At 39.7% G+C, this 20,532-nt stretch overlaps 1 protein-coding gene across 1 annotated transcript in view; it reads right to left on the bottom strand.

Annotated features, from left to right (window-relative positions):
- Positions 1–1,812: 1,812 nt before the first annotated feature.
- Positions 1,813–20,532, bottom strand: part of ALPL (alkaline phosphatase, biomineralization associated) — a 693,762-nt gene continuing 675,042 nt past the window's right edge. Inside the window, exon 12 of the mRNA XM_044063160.1 lies at positions 1,813–3,302. Within this exon, the coding sequence (XP_043919095.1) occupies positions 3,028–3,302 (275 nt within the window). The 3' untranslated portion in view covers positions 1,813–3,027. The remainder of the gene's footprint in view (positions 3,303–20,532) is intronic.

Consider the following 20,532-nt stretch of genomic DNA (forward strand, 5'->3'; position numbering starts at 1 on the left):
TGGATGAAGTGCTGAAGTGTTTAGTATAGATTTTTTTTTTAATTACCAGTTAGCTGAGCTCTAATATTCAAACAAGGTGTTGCTTCCTACCATTTTAATTGATGGTCAAGATATCTGGTTACAGATGCAATGTTTACAACAAATAACTGGATTTGAAATGTCCATTGCAATGTAGTTGAAATCCCATTTCATCATACATATCCTTTAGAAATGGGCATTCCAGTTTTTTGCAGATCTGTCACACAGCACTGTGGGACACATTGATCCCCACACCCCAACCTATACAACATGTTTCAGGTCATGAAATTTCTGGAAAAGGGGAGGGAAACTCAGTGAAATAGGATTTCAATTAATTTGTCCTCATCAGAACTGCTCTCAAATAACAACTTCTATGGCCTGACCAGTGACCAAAGTTTGTACTTGAGCATTTAACAATCAAATGTTGGAAAAGTCATGCCAAAATATTTTTAGAACTAAAAGACTTTAAGACTAAAAATACCTACATCACTGGAATCGCCCCATTAAAAAATATCTTTCCAAGACAGCACGCTAATTGGGATGATGCAAGTTTGTTGTACTTTAGAATTGTTTCATTTCTCCATACACAATTATATGAAGACTGAGATTTATGGCGCTATTAGACATACTTACTAATCAGCATAAAAATGAAAAAAAAACAAATCCCTGAGTTCATTAAAAGAAATCTCTGCCTGTCTGGTTAACCTTTTATCTCTACTCTTTACTTTATCAAACCCAAACACTAATTTGTTTTTACCATCAGTACATCAGGAAGCTGAGTAACTCAATGTAACACTCATTAAAAAAGACAAACTTTTTTTCTGCTTCATTTGACTACTTAATGTATCCTTGTAAATTTGTGCTTATTTACAAATCAAGGAATGTATAAACTCATTTGTGTTAACAGTGAAGGTAACTGCTGTTGCTGTGATATATCAAGGCAACCATTTGAAATGGGAGCTGGTACAGGTATGACTATCTCAGAGTTTGTATATATAAATTCGGGGGAAAGGACCACAACCCCCCCCCCAAAAAAAAGTATTTTAATGGAGAAGAGCAATTTTTGAGATTTGTTCTGTATGTTGGTCTTTTTTTTTTTTTTTGGCTTTTGGGCACTTGGCATTTCAAGTGTAGACATTTCAATAAGGAAACTAGTACCAATGGGTTGTCATTTTGCTTCACGGGAACCCTAAAGTATGTCTTCCATTTTTCTGTGCAATACTCAGCCTACAACAACCCCACACTGTTAATATTGCTCTATTTTAAGGTGTTTATTTTAGCAAGAGGTACATAATCCAATGTTTAGTGGAATTTGCGGTAAGGAATTAGTAATAGTTGAGTAAGGCATTGTACAAATTTAAGAAACAAAAATAACTATAATTTGAAAAACATATAAAGCTAACATATCTTCAGCCTGCTGTTTATTAACTGAACCATAATGCAAAAGAAATCGTGATACTGGTTTCAGCATTTTGCTCCCTTTTCTTGGAAGCTGTCTTGCCTGAATGAAACTTGTTTCCTTGGAGCTTGCTGACTGCAGTTTCTTTGACAGTGAGAAAAGGATCTGGCAGTGTCCTCTTCTCTAAAAGTACGCACCATATAACGGGCTTTGCTTAGGGGGTGAGGGTGGTGTACTCTGACACACTGCTGCACTTTTCTCTTACAAAGTGAACAATTCTGCATACTTAAACAAGTGCGTGATGGTCTATGCTCTCTCTCTTCAATAAAGGCCAAAAGCAATTATTTTTATTACAGGGGATGCTTACCATCTGCTAATTCCAAAGCAGTTTTTTGATTCATGAGAACTTTGATTTGTTGACAATAATACAAAGGTATATGCTGGTGTAATGAAGACTGAAGGTTACATGTCTTCTTGAAACACTAAAAGCAAATTGATTTCTATGTTTTTTATTGATTATTCTTAAGGTAGAGCTTAGACTGAATTAAAAATACACATGATACAAAGCAAGTGGAACAAATCTAACAATCTTGGAGGTGAAAAACCATGCTGTTTACCAAGATACTCAGTTTATCTAGCAGGCTGAGAAACACACACCATCTGGGATAAGTTTCTATTTTCTATAGTCAAAACCTAAGCTTATACATAAAGGCTCTATAATACTGAGCCAGTTATCATTGAAAAAATATAGATATTTACAAGCTACTGGAAGCATAACTACCCCTTTACTTGAAAAACATTGAAAGATTTATAATACTGAATAAACATAACTATATAAACCCCTAAAAACACAGGCAATTAAAAACCATAAAAGTGTATCTATTCCCTTGATTTAAAAACAATTGGCTTTACTTCAAATAAAACAGAGACCTCTCTAAACGTACAAAAGTTTTTGAGTTCCACAGCACTTGGTTAGATATTTCACTGAACAAAATTCCTGAATATGAAACTCTGACTTATGCACTTTTTTGAATAATGTGAAAAATGCAGTTATCTTTTCTCACTGTGACTTGTTACCCCATTTTGGCAAACATGTTAACAAAGGCCTGAGTCTCAAATTTGTTTGCAACAGCTTGGCAGGCCTTGTACAATAAGAAAATAAAAACATTCTGGTACAGACATCACTCTTATCCTCTGTAGAAGTTTCTGGAAAAGAGCAGTGCAGAGGGCCTGAGATGCCACGCACCATTTTCCTTCCACTTTTCTGGGTACCACAATGAGCACTTCTTGGTGGGGGTCTGGTTCAAAACCATTATTTCTTTAGTCCACAAATGGAGGAATTCCTTGTTCAGAGAATGCTAGCCTGTATTCAAAAGTTAAATGTGCTTGTTTTCAGAAAAAGAAATACAGGCAACAGCCAGAAACTGTCACAGTACAAAAAAAAGACGGCAAAGAATCATGTTTAGGTTCCTTGCTTCTTTTAAAATAGATCTTCTGTTAAAAATAAGATTTCTGCATCTTTCAGTACACCAGATGCATCATTTTCCCTCACTTTCACACCTTTCCCTCTCTCACACATGCATATACAGTCTATTTTTCCTATGCTGTCATTATAATAAAAGTTTCACGATAAGTATTGATAGCAAAATAGAACCAGCTGCTTTCTGCAGAGAGCTGGCCTTGCCCGGCAGAGCATCCTTTTCACAGTGGTCCTTATTTAGGCCGATGCATGCTGCATATGCCATCACATGTGGAATATAATTCTGCTCGTGAACTCCATGAAGTAAGTGTGCCATGGGGCCTTTGGCAAAGATGGCAACATCTTCCCCACCATGCGTTTCTTGTCTCAGAGGAACTGCCGACTGAGCAAGGTAGTTGTCGTGAACTGTAAAGAGAATGAGAGGTAAGTTGTACTTAGTGACAGAGCAAAATTCTAATACTTACAAAACCTGTGTGTGTGCGTGTCTGTGTGTGAGCAGAAGTGTGTTGTATAGGTTTGCATATGTACGGTATGTGAGTCACACATTAATAAGTGTTAGGAAATGGAAGGTAACACTGGTGTTAGATACAGACAGACACACATGCAAAACACAATATTGTACAACTGGCATGTATTTGCAGAAGAAGTGCATCATACCCGTCACCTACCAGAGTTTCATCTCATTTTGTTCCCATTTATTAATAAAACAAAACCAAATAGCATAGCAACCACAACCAGCAATCATGAAAATTATTAAAGTCCAGATATCATATTTATTATAACAAAAAAATGATTCCCAAGAGTACTTAATACTCCAGAAGAAGCAAATACTTCCAATTTTGGTACCAACATGGACTTTTTACCTTTTTCTTTCTTTATTATATTGTATTTATGACAATACAATTATTTGAAGTTTTTTTATATAACAAAGAGAGAAAAAGAAACATTTGATTTCACAAGTTGTGATTTTGTGTATAGGTGATTACTTCCCTGGCTTTGTCTTTTGCTTCCAATTTAGGCAGGTCCCCAGCACCTGAGGCCTGCGTGAGTAAGGGCCCTTTCATATGGACTTAGTAATTTAAGGTGCGAAAACTATACTGGAAGAGCTGCAAACTCTTATGTAGTCTGAAAAAGGTTGTATACCTTTACTATCTTTATCTGGAGTAAAGAATTAAAGGAACTAAATTATTTTATTACCCCTTGGAAGGCTAATGTCAGATTGCTCAAGCCCAACCCTCCACCCCTAAACCACCCACATCTAGATCCAGATGTCTAGCCATCTAGGACTCTACTTATCTCACCTTTTTGTGCTGGAAGCTAGGAACCAGGATTTATGGTTGGAGAGTGAGTGGGCAGGACCCTCAAACTGTTCTAAGACTGGAATTAGTGCACAGGGCTTGTATTTCTTCACACTTATTATGCACACTGCCTTCCAGATTGCAGAAGTCTTGAGCGAAAGATTCAATTAAAAAAAAATCCTCCACAAAATTTCTATCAAGTCTTAAGAAATGTTATTGACTCCTGTTATGAAGGGCATGAACAGTGTCATTTTCATCTTCCAGTTCAAAATATGACTCAAATGAGGGAGGTAGAAAAGGAGAATTTTTTCAGTGATAGAGGATGTGAGGGCACTGAGGGAACTCAGGTGGATACCCAGAATGCTAATGTTTCTAGCACCAAAGAAAATATTTACTGGCAAAACTGTTTATTCAGGGCTGCTACTATCAATGTATGTGAAAGACTCAAATGTTGCAGGTGGTCGAGGGGAAAATGAGCTTGACATTCTTAAATCTTTCAAGATGAACCTTGATTGCTATAAGGAAATCTACAAACTAATTCCTGGCCTGACCTGTTTCACCTGTCTCAAAGGTAGCAGCACATTGCAAGGATGAGAACTGTCATGGCAAAAATGGTCTTTAGACTTACTTTGTTCTGTTTCCATGCTTACCCACAGATACTGTGTAATACCCAAATTGTTTGCTTATTTGTAATGCATTATTATAATACAAGCCTCATATTTACTTTACTTCAATGGTGGGATTGCCAATTATTATGACAGACATAACATGTGTGTCTAGGCTCTGTACAATACTTGATTTTAACACGTAATAGCCTATCAGATTTTAAATATTATAGGTTTATTTTAGGAAAAGGTCACATGGCCACATCAGTTACCTGGTTAACAAAAACAAAAACTATAATTAAATAAAAGAACATATACTACGTGCAGCAATAGTAGAGCTAAACACTGAATTTGGCAGCTGCCTGCTATGTACAATGAAACAGAAATGCCAGTACGTAACCTGCGTACTGTGTACGAGACAAATGCCAGCAGCAGGTGAAGTACGTAATCTGACTACTGTGTACAAAGAGACAGAAATGCCAGCAGCAAATGCAGTACGTAACCTGACTACTGTGTATAATGAGACAAATGCCAGCAGCAGATGCAGTATGTAACCTGACTGTGTACAATGAGCAGAAATGCCAGCAGCAAATGCAGTACGTAACCTGCCTACTGTGTGCAATGAGACAGAAATGCCAGCAGCAAATGCAGTACGTAACCTGACTACTGTGTATAATGAGACAAATGCCAGCAGCAGATGCAGTATGTAACCTGACTGTGTACAATGAGCAGAAATGCCAGCAGCAAATGCAGTACGTAACCTGCCTACTGTGTGCAATGAGACAAATGCCAGCAGCAGATGCAGTACGTAACCTGCCTACTGTGTGCAATGAGACAGATGCCAGCAGCAGATGCAGTACATAACCTGACTGTGTACAATGAGCAGAAATGCCAGCAGCAAATGCAGTACGTAACCTGCCTACTGTGTGCAATGAGACAAATGCCAGCAGCAGATGCAGTACGTAACCTGCCTACTGTGTGCAATGAGACAGATGCCAGCAGGAGATGCAGTACATAACCTGACTGTGTACAATGAGACAAATGCCAGCAGCAGATGCAGTATGTAACCTGCCTACTGTGTGCAATGAGACAGATGCCAGCAGCAGATGCAGTACATAACCTGACTGTGTACAATGAGCAGAAATGCCAGCAGCAGATGATGAGACAGAAATGTCAGCATCACCTACTGTGTATAATGAGACAAATGCCAGCAGCTCGTTCGGTGCATAACCTGCCTACTGTGTACAACTAGACAGAAATGCTATAAGCAGATGCCGTACATAACCTGCCTGTGTACAATGAGACAGAAATGCCAGCAGCATGTGCAGTACATAACCTGCCTACTGTGTACAATGAGACAGAAATGCCAGCAGCATGTGCAGTACATAACCTGCCTACTGTGTGCAATGAGACAGAAATGCCAGCAGCAAATGCAGTACGTAACCTGACTACTGTGTATAATGAGACAAATGCCAGCAGCAGATGCAGTGTGTAACCTGCCTACTGTGTGCAATGAGACAGATGCCAGCAGCAGATGCAGTACATAACCTGACTGTGTACAATGAGCAGAAATGCCAGCAGCAGATGCCGTACGTAACCTGCCTGTGTACAATGAGACAGAAATGTCAGCATCACGTGCAGTATGTAACCTGCCTACTGTGTATAATGAGACAAATGCCAGCAGCTCGTTCGGTGCATAACCTGCCTACTGTGTACAACTAGACAGAAATGCTATAAGCAGATGCCATACCTAACCTGCCTGTGTACAATGAGACAGAAATGCCAGCAGCACGTGCAGTACATAACCTGCCTACTGTGTATAATGAGACAAATGCCAGCAGCAGATGCCATACGTAACCTGCCTACTGTGTGCAATGAGACAAATGCCAGCAGCAGATGCTGTACATAACCTGCCTGTGTACAATGAGACAGAAATGCCAGCAGCAAGTGCAGTACATAACATGCCTACTGTGTATAATGAGACAAATGCCAGCAGCAAATGCCATACGTAACCTGCCTACTGTGTGCAATGAGACAAATGCCAGCAGCAGATACAGTATGTAACCTCCCTACTGTATGCAATGAGACAGAAATGCCAGCAGCAGGTGCTGTACTTAACCTGCCTACTATGTATAATGAGACAAATGCCAGCAGCAAATGCCATACGTAACCTGCCTACTGTGTGCAATGAGACAAATGCCAGAAGCAGGTACTGCATGTTACCCGCCTACTGTGTATAATGAGACAAATGCCTGCAACAGGTACATAACCTGCCTTGCCAGCAGCAGGTACAGTACGTAACCTGCCTACTGTGTACAAAGAGACAGACATGCCAGCAGCAGGTGCTGTACGTAACCTGCCTACTGTGTATAATGAGACAAATGCCAGCAACAGGTAGATAACCTGCCTTACCAGCAGCAGGTACAGCCTCTAAGGCAAGAAAATGTATCCAACACTTTAGCCATAGGTGACTCTACAGTCAGGCACACTGATGTCCCACTCCCCAGGCTGAACAAGGAGAAAATTACAGTCAGCTGCCTATCAGGTGCCAGGATCCATAACATAATGCATGCACTCAAGTCACTCCACAACAAGTACAAATATGACTCTGTCATTGTCCATGTTGGAGTGAATGACTTGAGACGTACCTCCCTGGACTACATGGAAAACGACATGGAAGAGCTCTCGGATCATGTGGCCTAGGCAGGTATGACCCTAGCCCTGAGTAGCATCCTGCCTTCACCCAGAATGATACCACAGTATAAGGACAAAATGATTGACTTCAACAACTGGCTAAGCTTCTGGTGTCATTCAAAGGGGATCCAGTATCTGTCTGCCTGGGGTGACATGATCGACAAACCACAATGCTTTGCCAGAGATGGTCTGCACCTGTCGCCCCTGGGATTCAGGTTACTGGCTAAAGCTCTTGCCACCCCTATAGTGACTTTTTAGGCAAGGTTCAAAGGACAAAACCACCACCATAACAGATACAAGCATGCAAAATCTGAAGGTAATGCTACTCAATGCTAAAAGTCTAAACCTCAAAATGCACTCTCTCTCTCTCTCGAGGCACTCCTAAAAATGGAGAACATCGATATTTGTGCAGTAACTGAGACCTGGTTCAAGGCTCCAAAAAGCACCCCTGCAATACCAGGCTACAACTCTTACCACACTTTTCAGCCACCAAACCAAGACCAAAACACTAAAGGTGGAGTCGTCTCCATATTCACTAAGGATATTCACAATGCATCTGAAATTCTCCAGGTGCAACTAACACTAGGTAAGACTGCAATCCAAATTGTAGCTTGCTACAGATCCCCCACCATGCCCTAAGATTCTCACTACACCTTTCTAAACATACTGGAAAATATTAAGATACAACCAAACATCCTAATACTGGGTGATTTCATTAACTGGGAAAACTACTCTGGTACCAACATCTTTTCCCAACGGTTCTTGGAATTCACAAATTCCAATGCCCTGGATCAACTAATCCATAGTCCCACCAGGGACTCCAATATTCTAGACCTGGTCATTACCAACATGGGAAATTGATGCTCCACACCTATGGTCACCCCCTTGTTAGTCAGGTCTGACCATAAGCTAATCACCCTTGACATCCACATCCCACCCCCACCCCCCAGTAAGGAAACCTCTGTAAAAAACTTTTCCAAAGCCAACTTCATGCTACTCAAGTCAGAAGTGACAAACGTCATCACACTCATGCAGACAGGAGCTGAAAGTTTGACTGCTGAATCCTACACTAAGGCACCGTATGAGCACATCCACTTGTGAATGAATCGTGCCACCCCAAATAGAACCAATATGCTCTCCTCCAAAAAAAGGAAGCCAAACTGGTGGTCCCCTGCTGTAAACAAACTATACAACAGAAGAAAAAACTGTTGCAGAAAAGAGGAAAATCCCAGGATGCAAAAAACTCCCTTACCAGCCTCAGTAAGAAGCTGAGATCCCTCATAAAATCCTCCAAAGCTAGTTATGAAAATACAATTGCTAAAGATTACAAAGACAACCACAAGGCATTCTATAGTTATGTCAAGAATCTAAATGGCAATGTTCAGATCTGCTTTGTGCTACAACAGAATGGCATTAAATATACTGATCCCAAGGATATTGCCAATATCCTGGCAGATCGATTTAGTGCCAACTTCACCCCTCCTCACCCCCTAAAGGGGCCATCTCAATACCAAAATATTGCCAAATTCCAGTAATCATAGCCACACAGGTAGAAATCACATTCTCCAAAGCTAAGAATACAGCATTCATGGGACCAGATGACATCCCAGGCTGTGTACTACATGAACTACAAAATGAACCGGCACCTCACCTAAGTGTCATGTTTAATCATAGCCTCACCTCAGGCTTCATGCCCACTGAGTGGCACACAGTTACAGTTATCCCACTCCACAAGGGGGGATCCACCTTGGATCCCGGGAACTACCACCCCATCAGTCTGACGAGCCTGATCTGCAAGGGCATGGAACGCATTATCATGGAACTTATAAATAAAGACATTGGCAACCTTCAAACACTGGACCTCACCCAGTTTGGGTTCGTGAAGAGCTGATCTTGTCTCCTGAACCTGATTAACTTCTTTGAATCAGTCTCCAGAGCTGTGAACAAGGGTAAGGCAGTCCACACAGCTTATCTGGACCTCGGCAAGACCTTTGACATCATCCCCCACTCTGGAATCACAGATAAACTTACTAAGCTGGGCACAAATCCCTACATCACTCAATGGGTTGCCAACTGGCTTACTTACAGAACCCAGACTGTAAAAGTAGCAGACTCCAAACCCAGCTCCAGACAGGTGACAAGTGGAGTACCTCAGGGTTCAGTCCTGGGAACACTCTTGTTTGGCATCTACTTCTCTGAAGTACAGGCCAACATTAAGGGACTCTGGCTAACAAAGTTCACAAATGACTACAAACTGGGAGCCATTATTAAATCCTCAAATGATGTGGATATTCTACAAAAGGGCCTTACAGAAACAGATGCTTGGTAACTGAGCCATAGGCTCAAGCTTAATGCCAAAAAATGTATAGTTATCCCCTTTGGGAAAAACCATGTACCCATGAATTACAACATAGGTGGCAGTACACTAAACACCAAAAGTGTGATGAGAGACTTAGGGACACAGGTGGACAGTGGTCTCACCTTTGATAACCACATTGCCACTACAGTCAGGAAATCCTTCTATGTGGCACACCTCATCACTAAGGGCTTTTTATCCAGAAAAAAGTAGGTCATTGTCCCACTGTACTCATTCCTCATTAGACCCATTATAGAGTACAACGCCCTATTTGGTATGTACCTCACAAGACATCTGCAACAGCTGGAAAGGCCACAGAAATACCTCACTAAAAGAATCACAGGCCTAAAGTAGATGCCCTATGCTGACCATCTAAAATAACTCCAGCTATACTCTGTGGCATATCGCCTACTCAGAGGTAATCTCTGCTTAACATACAAGGCCATGTCATACCCTGAGCTGTTGGACATGCTACACTTAAAGAAATCCCAATCCCTCAGAGCCACATGTTCCAGGGATCTAAACCTTGTCATCACAATGAACAAAACATGCTGGAAAGATAGCTTCCTGACCCAGAGACTCCCCATACTCTGGAATTTTAAATTTAAATTTCTAGTCTCCCACCAGGACACAAGTGCTCTTCAGCAATTACATTCTGCTAGCCGAGCACACTCAAGCAAATCTGCAGTCTGCGGCTACCACTCCATCTATACAGTGTAAGAAGGAATCAGTATTGCAAACTAAACAAGGATATACATTTTGAGCCTCAAGAGCAGGAGCACACTCAAGCAAATCTGCAGTCTGCGGCTACCACTCCATCTATACAGTGTAAGAAAGAATCAGTATTGCAAACTAAACGAGGATATACATTTTGAGCCTCAAGAGCAGGAGCACACTCAAGCAAATCTGCAGTCTGAGGCTACCACTCCATCTATACAGTGTAAGAAGGAATCAGTATTGCAAACTAAACAAGGATATACATTTTGAGCCTCAAGAGCAGGGTCAGTCCACCCAGGCATTCTACTTGTATGTTTTATGAGAGTGAAGCTATTACATTAGCAGTATTTCTTAGTAGTTCTCAGCTTGCTAATAAAACTGACTGTTGTAGCCTTGTGTCCCCCCCCGATAGTACAGTAATCCTAACTGTCCAATAGACAGTATAGATTTTAATTCACATCCCTGTGACTAAATTAAATTAACCATCAAGCAGCCTTCTCAGTTCTTTCTGCCTTAGTTTGTATCACTTGGAGGCTCACCTGTTTATTTGCATCTCTATGCATTCCCCTTCATTGCTAATGTATCTCCCTACTCTAATCTGTGCACAAACTGGTTACTAATCAGCAAGTCAATGTAAAGACACACTCCCAACCTTAATAAACTTTGCTGTCTCTTCTCTCCTTCACTTTACAGGTAGTTTGAATTATTACTTACCCCCTCTGAGGCCCTCACTGTTTCCACTGATTGCCTCTCTGGTTTCTTTGCATTCCACCTGGTTTACACCCCTTGTGCTATCTCCCTCCCCCAATACAAAGTCTATATTAGAATCATGCTGAGCATGGAGCCATCTTTAAATTTCTAGTCTCCCACCAGGACACAAGTGCTCTTCAGCAATTACATTCTGCTAGCCGGTAAGCCATTAGAACTCAGGAATTTGTTTTAAAAGTGTTCAGATTTGTAAAGTAATACTTACTTTTTTCTCTTGCCTTGGTTGGCTCTGGCTCTGCCCCGCTCTGTTCGCAATCGCTAATGCTCGGGCTCTCTCCGCTCCCCTGCCCTGCCCCCTATTCCCTCCCACCCCCACTACCTCTACATTTATAGTAATCATAGCCACACCCACAGCTCACCCTCACATCACCTCCACCAATCACAGCTCCTCAAGTCATATCACATTAAACCACACCAATGTGCTCCACACAAAATACTCCCAATCACTCTCATTCCCACTAGGTATTTTTTGCATCACCCACACTACTTCCCCATCCACATATAGTGCAACCTTATAATTCCTATTCAGACCCCCCACCTAGACACAACATAAATTTTATAACCATGACTATCACACAGCTAAATCTAGTCGGTCTTCTCATAATTCTTTACAACACCACAAGTTATCACTCTAGCAATATCCCTAAACTTAGTAGCACAACACTGCATTATGCACTCTCATACACAGACACCACACATTATAATAATATCTGCCCACACTTATTCAAGAACTACATAACGGACCAATTCAGAACTAAACACACATGCTCTCATTCCTACTCCAAAAAAACACAATACTTTCTCACACACCTCACCAAACTCCAACATCTGTATAACCATTTTAACTCCAGGCTCACCATAAGTGGGGATATCCACCCCAACCCAGGCCCAAATCCATCCTGTCCAACACAAACTGCTCCAACACAAATGTCAGAACATAACACCTCCACTTTCTTCATCCCTGGGCAAATTAACAACAGCAGCAAAACCAACCATCTTTTAATGCTAAACATTAATATTAGAAGTATCAAAAATAAAATACCTGAACTCCAGGCCACAATAGCACACTACTCCCCAGACATAGTTGCTTTAAAAGAAACCTGGCTAAATAAAAACATAGCTAACTCAGAAGTTCTCCCTACCGGCTACAATATCATTAGACAAGACAGACCACTTTGTAAAGGGGGTGGAACTGCCTTACTCTACAAGTCCAACTTAACTGTCCATCAATTACCAAACTCCTACCCTCCCCAATAATTGGGACATACTTATCTCACAACTTCAACTTCACCCTAAAAGGTCATCACCACAATTGTGATCTATATTCCACCTGGTAATACACCTGCTAGCCTTGAAGACTTCTTATCCTGGTGTTCTTCCACATACTCACAAGAAACCCTTATTCTGGGGGACTTCAGCCTAGATTGGTTCACCTGTATATCAGAACCACCAAGTAATCTAATAAATCTCCATGGCTACCAGCAGCTAGTCCAAATTCCAACTAGGTGTGATAAAAAATCTAAAAGGGAATCCATCCTTGACTGGGTCCTAACTAGCAACCCCACATTGTACCCTCACACAGGCAGTCTCCCAGACACCTTAAGTGACCACAACATAATATACTTTATACATAGTAGAACAAGCATATGCAAAACTACTAACTATATATCCACTAGAAACACAAAAAAAATTCTCTCCTGAGGTCCTCAACACTTTACTGTGTAACTGTGACTGGACCTCCCCTAAAAACCCTCCCACTTGACCAGGCTGTAGCATATTTCAACAAAACATTTCTACAACACCTAGACACTGTCGCTCCATTGCGCAAAATCAAGGTTAGAACCTCAACAAACCCCTGGCTCAGTAAAGAAACCAAACAAATCCTCAAATCCAGAGACACTGCCTGGCGTTACTATCAAAAAACCAAAGAAACACAAAGCCTAACTAAGTACCAAGAACTGCGCAACCGTTCAAAAAAATGCATTAGGCTGGACAAAAAATCCTACTACACAACATTACAAACTAAATACCAACAGAACACGCAAAAATTTTGGAAAAATGTAAACCAGCTACTAAAATCCACCCAAAAGGCTACCCCCAAACCAGCCACCCCTGACACTAAAGTTCCCATCGAAACACAATTCAACTCCCACTTTGTGAACTCAATTCTATCCTTAGTATCACAGGACAGTTCCTTCCTCACTATCCCCCCCCCCCAACACAAATAACACTAATACAAGCTTTACCCTCAAAACAGTTTCCACCACTTCAATCAAAAGCATGCTCTCCAAACTAAAAACCTCATCAACAGCAGCTGACCTACTCCCCAGCTATTTCTTGAAACTTACAGCAGATGCTATTGCTATCCCAGTCTCCACTCTCATAAACAGATCAATTGTTGAAAACTATGTGCCCAAACTCTGGAAAATATCCTATGTTACACCCATACATAAAGGTGGGACCTCTACTGAACTTAAAAACTACAGACCCATTGCTTTACTCTCCCCCCTGGCAAAAATCCTAGAAAAATGCATCCATACCCAGATGCTAAACTATCTCCTAGACTGCAACATCCTGTCACCTACTCAGCATGGTTTCAGACCTGCCCACAGTACCACTACAGCTCTCCTCTGCTTCACAGACACAGGAAACTGTCTCAAAAATGAAGGCCTGCAAGTGTCAACTCTTTTTTTGGATATGTCCAAAGCATTTGACACAGTCTCACACCAAATCCTGCTAAACAAACTAAACCAATATCATCTATCTAATTCCACTCTTACCTGGTTCCAAAGCTACTTAACTGACAGGTACCAAGCTGTGAAATGGGAAAATTCTCTCTCTCCTCAGCTGCCCATAACTATAGGAGTCCCACAGGGTTCTATCTTAGGACCACTACTATTCACAGTCTTCACAAATGACCTCCACACCTCCACACAGCATGCATCTATAATTCAGTATGCAGATGACACTACCTTATTCTGTGCTGCACAAAACATTCCCACCCTCCTGCAAACAACTCAACTAGCATTCTCTGACGTTGAAAACTACCTTACCAAAGCCCAACTTATCCTCAATCCAAAGAAAACTCAGCTTATGATTATAACCAGTTCTAACAAAAACACTAACAGTCAATTCACTATCTACTCCACAAATGCTACTCCAATTGCTCCAGTGGCACAGGCTAAGCTATTGGGAATAACCATAGACTCCCACCTAAAATTTGATAGTCATCTGAACTTAACTATTAAAAAAGTACATGCCAAACTGGGGTCACTCTACCGTATCAAACCATTTCTTACCAACAACACAAGATCAGCCATTGCTCGCTCCCAACTTCTATCCACCCTACTCTATGCATCTCCCATTTTGACTAATCTCAACAAAACTGAATTAAGCAAAATGGAAGCCTGCTATAACAGAATTGCCCGCTTTGCTGCAAATTGCTCATATAGAACTCATCACTGTACTGCTTTGAGACAGCTCCACTGGCTTGAACTGCCCAACCTCCTAACCTACAATCAGCTCTGCCTCTGTCATTCTATGTATTACCTCCCCAATAAGTGTCCTGCCCTTAAAAACCTAGTACAACATCACTCAGCCAAAAGGCCTCTTAGAGCATCAAGCAAACTACTACTAGAAGTCACCAACAGCTACAATAGCTTTGGAGATGCACTATATAGTAGTTCGGTGGCCAAAAAATGGAACTCTGTCCCTACTAGCATTCAAAACACATCATCCAAAGCCTCCTTTAAAGACCTCATCAGGCAACATCTCAAGCAAAGTTGGCAGTGCCATGATTGCCCCCCAGGCTAGTGAAAGCGGATAACATATACATACTAAATCTAGAGCAATTGATAATAGTTTTTCAATCTTACTCACAAACACTGGCTAATCTACAATGTATGTACTGTACCTGTGTACTATGTATGTATTCTACCTACATTCCAAAGTTCAGCTGTACACCACAAATCTATTACTTACCTTTATTTTTAAAATTAATATGTTTTTGATTGTTCTCTCCACTGTAACTGTTTGTGCCGCATACCACTGTAAAAACATGTCTCTTGTAATTTGTGTGTATACTGATTATGTCTAAATAACTAAATGTGTCTGTAATTTTTCTTTGTGGAGCTTTTCTCCCCAGGCCTCTTCTGAAAAAGGGCCTTTTCGGCTCAGTCAGACACCCCTGGTTAACAAATGTAAAATAAATAAATAAATAAACAGACTGCCCATACATGTCAAGCAGAGCGCCTCCTTGGCCTTCTTCAAAAAGAACCCTGACAATTGGATGGGAGATAGAAAATTCACCTCGGGGATCACATCAGTCGCCCTGCTAGACAGGGGTCCAGGTAAGCAAATATTGTGGGAAGAAATATCCAGGGAATTGTTATGGCTGGGCTTGTATAGGTCCTAGGGCCAATAGCCTAGTACCAATCTATGAACCTATAACCTGTGATGAATTCCTGAAGTAAAAAATGTACATAGTATGCAGATGCAAAGAAAAGAAAAATACTGAGAATGATGTGTTAAAAAAATGAATAAGCTTCTTAGCACACACCCATCACAAGCTGCAAAGCTGACACCAATATGAAATGTAATATCCACAAGCAGCAGAATATCCATCCAATGTAACACAGCCACCCGATCTGTTCCATTAGCAAGGAGTGACATCGCTTAGGTGAACAGCATTACTCTTCCCTGTCAGATTCCTCTAATCTCTGTTTTTCTGGCAGACACCCTGGCATTATTCCAGGGGTAGTAAACCAGGCTGTCACTTGATCATTCCTAGCTTATGATCTTCAACTGCTGTCACCTCATCTGCATTGTCATTCAGTATTCCATTTACTTGTTTCATTATTGTTTAGTATTCCAGTTACTTGTTTCATTGTTGTTTAGTATTCCATTTACTTGTTTCATTGTCGTTTAGTATTCCATTTACTTGTTTCATTGTTGTTTAGTATTCCAGTTACTTGTTTCATTGTTGTTTCATATTCCAGTTACTTGTTTCATTGTCGTTTAGTATTCCAGTTACTTGTTTCATTGTCGTTTAGTATTCCAGTTACTTGTTTAATTGTCGTTTAGTATTCCAGTTACTTATTTCATTGTCGTTTAGTATTCCTGTTACTTGTTTCATTGTCGTTTAGTATTCCAGTTGTTTCATTGTCGTTTAGTATTCCAGTTACTTGTTTCATTGTCGTTTAGTATTCCAGATTACTTGTTTCATTGTCGTTTAGTATTCCAGTTACTTGTTTCATTGTCGTTTAGTATTCCAGTTGTTTCATTGTCATTTAGTATTCCAGTTACTTGTTTCATTGTTGTTTAGTATTCCATTTACTTGTTTCATTGTCGTTTAGTATTCCATTTACTTGTTTCATTGTCGTTTAGTATTCCATTTACTTGTTTCATTGTCGTTTAGTATTCCAGTTACTTGTTTCATTGTCGTTTAGTATTCCAGTTGTTTCATTGTCGTTTAGTATTCCAGTTACTTGTTTCATTGTCGTTTAGTATTCCAGATTACTTGTTTCATTGTCGTTTAGTATTTCAGTTACTTGTTTCATTGTCATTTAGTATTCCAGTTGTTTCATTGTCGTTTAGTATTCCAGTTACTTGTTTCATTGTCGTTTAGTATTCCAGTTGTTTCATTGTCATTTAGTATTCCAGTTACTTGTTTCATTGTCGTTTAGTATTCCAGTTACTTGTTTCATTGTCATTTAGTATTCCAGTTACTTGTTTCATTGTTGTTTAGTATTCCAGTTGTTTCATTATCATTTAGTATTCCAGATACTTGTTTCATTGTTGTTTAGTATTCCAGTTACTTGTTTCATTGTCGTTTAGTATTCCAGTTGCTTGTTTCATTGTTGTTTAGTGTTCGTTACTTGTTTCATTGTCATTTAGTATTCCAGTTGCTTGTTTCATTGTCGTTTAGTATTCCAGTTACTTGCTTGTCATTTAGTATTCCAATTACTTGTTTCATTGTCATTTAGTATTCCAGTTCCTTGTTTCATTGTCGTTTAGTATTCCAGTTACTTGTTTCATTGTCATTTAGTATGCCAGTTACTTGTTTCATTGTCGTTTAGTATTCCAGTTGTTTCATTGTCATTTAGTATTCCAGTTACTTGTTTCATTGTCGTTTAGTATTCCAGTTACTTGTTTCATTGTCATTTAGTATTCCAGTTACTTGTTTCATTGTTGTTTAGTATTCCAGTTGTTTCATTATCATTTAGTATTCCAGATACTTGTTTCATTGTCGTTTAGTATTCCAGTTACTTGTTTCATTGTCGTTTAGTATTCCAGTTACTTGTTTCATTGTTGTTTAGTGTTCGTTACTTGTTTCATTGTCATTTAGTATTCCAGTTACTTGTTTCATTGTCGTTTAGTATTCCAGTTACTTGCTTGTCATTTAGTATTCCAATTACTTGTTTCATTGTCATTTAGTATTCCAGTTCCTTGTTTCATTGTCGTTTAGTATTCCAGTTACTTGTTTCATTGTCATTTAGTATGCCAGTTACTTGTTTCATTGTCATTTAGTTTGTTTCTTTCAGCTTTTCCCGGTTAGGGGTCGCCACGGCAGAACTCTGGTCCACTAGTGATTGGCAGTAGATTTTGACATGCTGGCTTGCCGGACCTAATGCACAACCTTTAACGAAGGGACGCCCATTCACGCATGTCACCACAAAGAAGACGCTCTAACTGAGAATCGAACGGGCAATGTCTAACTGTGAGGTGACAATGCTACCACAGCACCACTACTTAGTATTCCAGTTATTTGTTTCATTATTGTTTAGTATTCCAGTTACTTGTTTCACTGTTGTTTAGTATTCCAGTTACTTGTTTTATTGTTGTTTAGTATTCCAGTTACTTGTTTCATTGTTGTTTAGTATTCCAGTTGTTTCATTGTCGTTTAGTATTCCAGTTACTTGTTTCATTGTCGTTTAGTATTCCAGTTACTTGTTTCATTGTCGTTTAGTATTCCAGTTGTTTCATTGTCGTTTATTATTCCAGTTACTTGTTTCATTGTCGTTTAGTATTCCAGTTACTTGTTTTATTGTTGTTTAGTATTCCAGTTACTTGTTTCATTGTCGTTTAGTATTCCAGTTACTTGTTTCATTGTCGTTTAGTATTCCAGTTACTTGTTTACCATTTTATAAATTGGGCTGGTGCACTGACTGAATCCTGACCACTTTCAGAAACTGCTCAAATGATTCTCCAGGATTTATATTATTTTGACAAATGAGTAGGATAGTTTAATGCCATAAACTTGCAGTCTATTAATTACACTAATTAATGTAATCAAAGAGTGAAACATCATTTGTTACAGCAAAAATAAAGTGCTTGGCCAGGCAACAGTTTTCCTTTGATACATCTTGCTTAGATGAGAAAGTTTTTTCACATAGTTTTCTTCTAGGTAGCTTTGGATCTATTCGATATATTTAAGTTATACTTGTACATGTTTTGGATTTTTTTTTATTCAAAAAATCTTGACAATTTAAAACTTCATAAACTAAATGTTTATACTATGATGTAGGTCCCATCTAGTGAGAACTGCAAAAATATCACAGAAACGTTTTATACTGTAAATTTAATTTTTATCATGACTGCAAATATTGTAAGATTAAGTTCAATATGTTGAATTGCAATATAAATAGCAGACTTAGAAAAACAATATTTAAAAACAAAGTGACAGATAAAAAGTGTGCATCAAACATATATACAATCATTCCCTAGCTTTTTTACAGTGGTTAAAGCACAATAAACTTTAATTTGTTACAGTGTACCAATTCAATGTGTTTTGGTGGGGGATACTGATACAAGGGTAATGCTAAGGAAGGGCATGTTGAAATCAAAATACCTACAGCAGCATAAATTAACAGAATATATCTGCGTAGCTACCATTCACGATTCACTGTCATTAAGTTGCTCATCAAGTTTGCTGAACTGAATTTGTTTGGTAGATAGTCAGTCCGTAGTGTTTTCCTGAAATGTATGGTCTACTGCTAGATGTTCATAGGTTCTCAGCAAAGAAGGAAAATACATGTCTCCAGATCATCTCTTCTGCTGGGTAGCATCCAACACCCCCCCAGGAAAAACAATTAGGTGACAACTCTGTCTCTCTTTAAACATGTATTACAAATCTGTGTGAAGTAACAACTGATCACCACTGCCACTTTCTTCAACAATCAAAACAACAAGGGTGCTGCAATAAATCTCTAACTCCATGACACTCTCAGACTCTAAGTGATCAACTCCCCATATTCACCATACGAAAACAAACAAAAATCCAGAAACAGCACCACTTTAATGTGACTCAACCTCTTAAATTTCAACAGAGACACATTAATGTTCAACTTAAAACAGTATAACCGGACTAACAAAAATCATCTAACACTCAATCGCACATCATCTCACTCAATGGCATGTTCCTAAAAATCCTAAATTAACTGTCATTCCATAAAAATGAGTTATGTCAAATCCTGCCCCATCTATCCAGAAGCACAAGACATCTTATGAAACTAAGATGCTGCCTAGAAAACATGGGCCACAAATAAAACTCAGTCAAAGTATCAGAAATTCACAGAGCTTTAGAGCCAAATCCATCCATTCTTCTTCAACCCCTTTTCCCCATTTTGCACATGGGGTTGGGGGTCTCACTTTCAGCAGTAACAATCATCTTAAGCTAACCGCTGGGTGGCTAGCCCTGCCTCAGTAGTTCATCCATACCACTCTCACACACACACCTACAGCCAATTTAGTGTGTCCATTCCACCTACTGCATGTCATTGCAGTGTGGGAGGAAACCAGAGCACTCAGAGGAAACCCACGTGACTGCAGGGAGGACATGCAGACTCCACACAGAAGGCACAGTGGCCTAGAATCAAACTGGAGAACCTCTTGCTGTTAGGCGACAATGCTAACCGGTGCACCACCGGGGCCACCAAACACCATACTAAATTAGACAAAAGCATAGTACATTTAGTTAACAAAATCCCAGATTATTCTGGTTTTCCATAAATCAGATTCTAAACTCTGGCCATTCAACACAGCCTTCAGCTATACTCAAATCTAATAACAGCTGACATTGCTAAGTAATTTAAAACAGTCTCATGCTTACGCAACAGCTCAACATAAAACAATGCCCTGAACATACAGTATAATCTAATAACTCTCTGTACTCTACATCACCAGTCAGTCCTCACTGC

This window comes from Protopterus annectens, chromosome 2.part1, assembly GCF_019279795.1.
Source record: "Protopterus annectens isolate FY-2018-M chromosome 2.part1, PAN1.0, whole genome shotgun sequence".
In the NCBI taxonomy this organism is placed as follows: Eukaryota; Metazoa; Chordata; order Ceratodontiformes; family Protopteridae; genus Protopterus; species Protopterus annectens.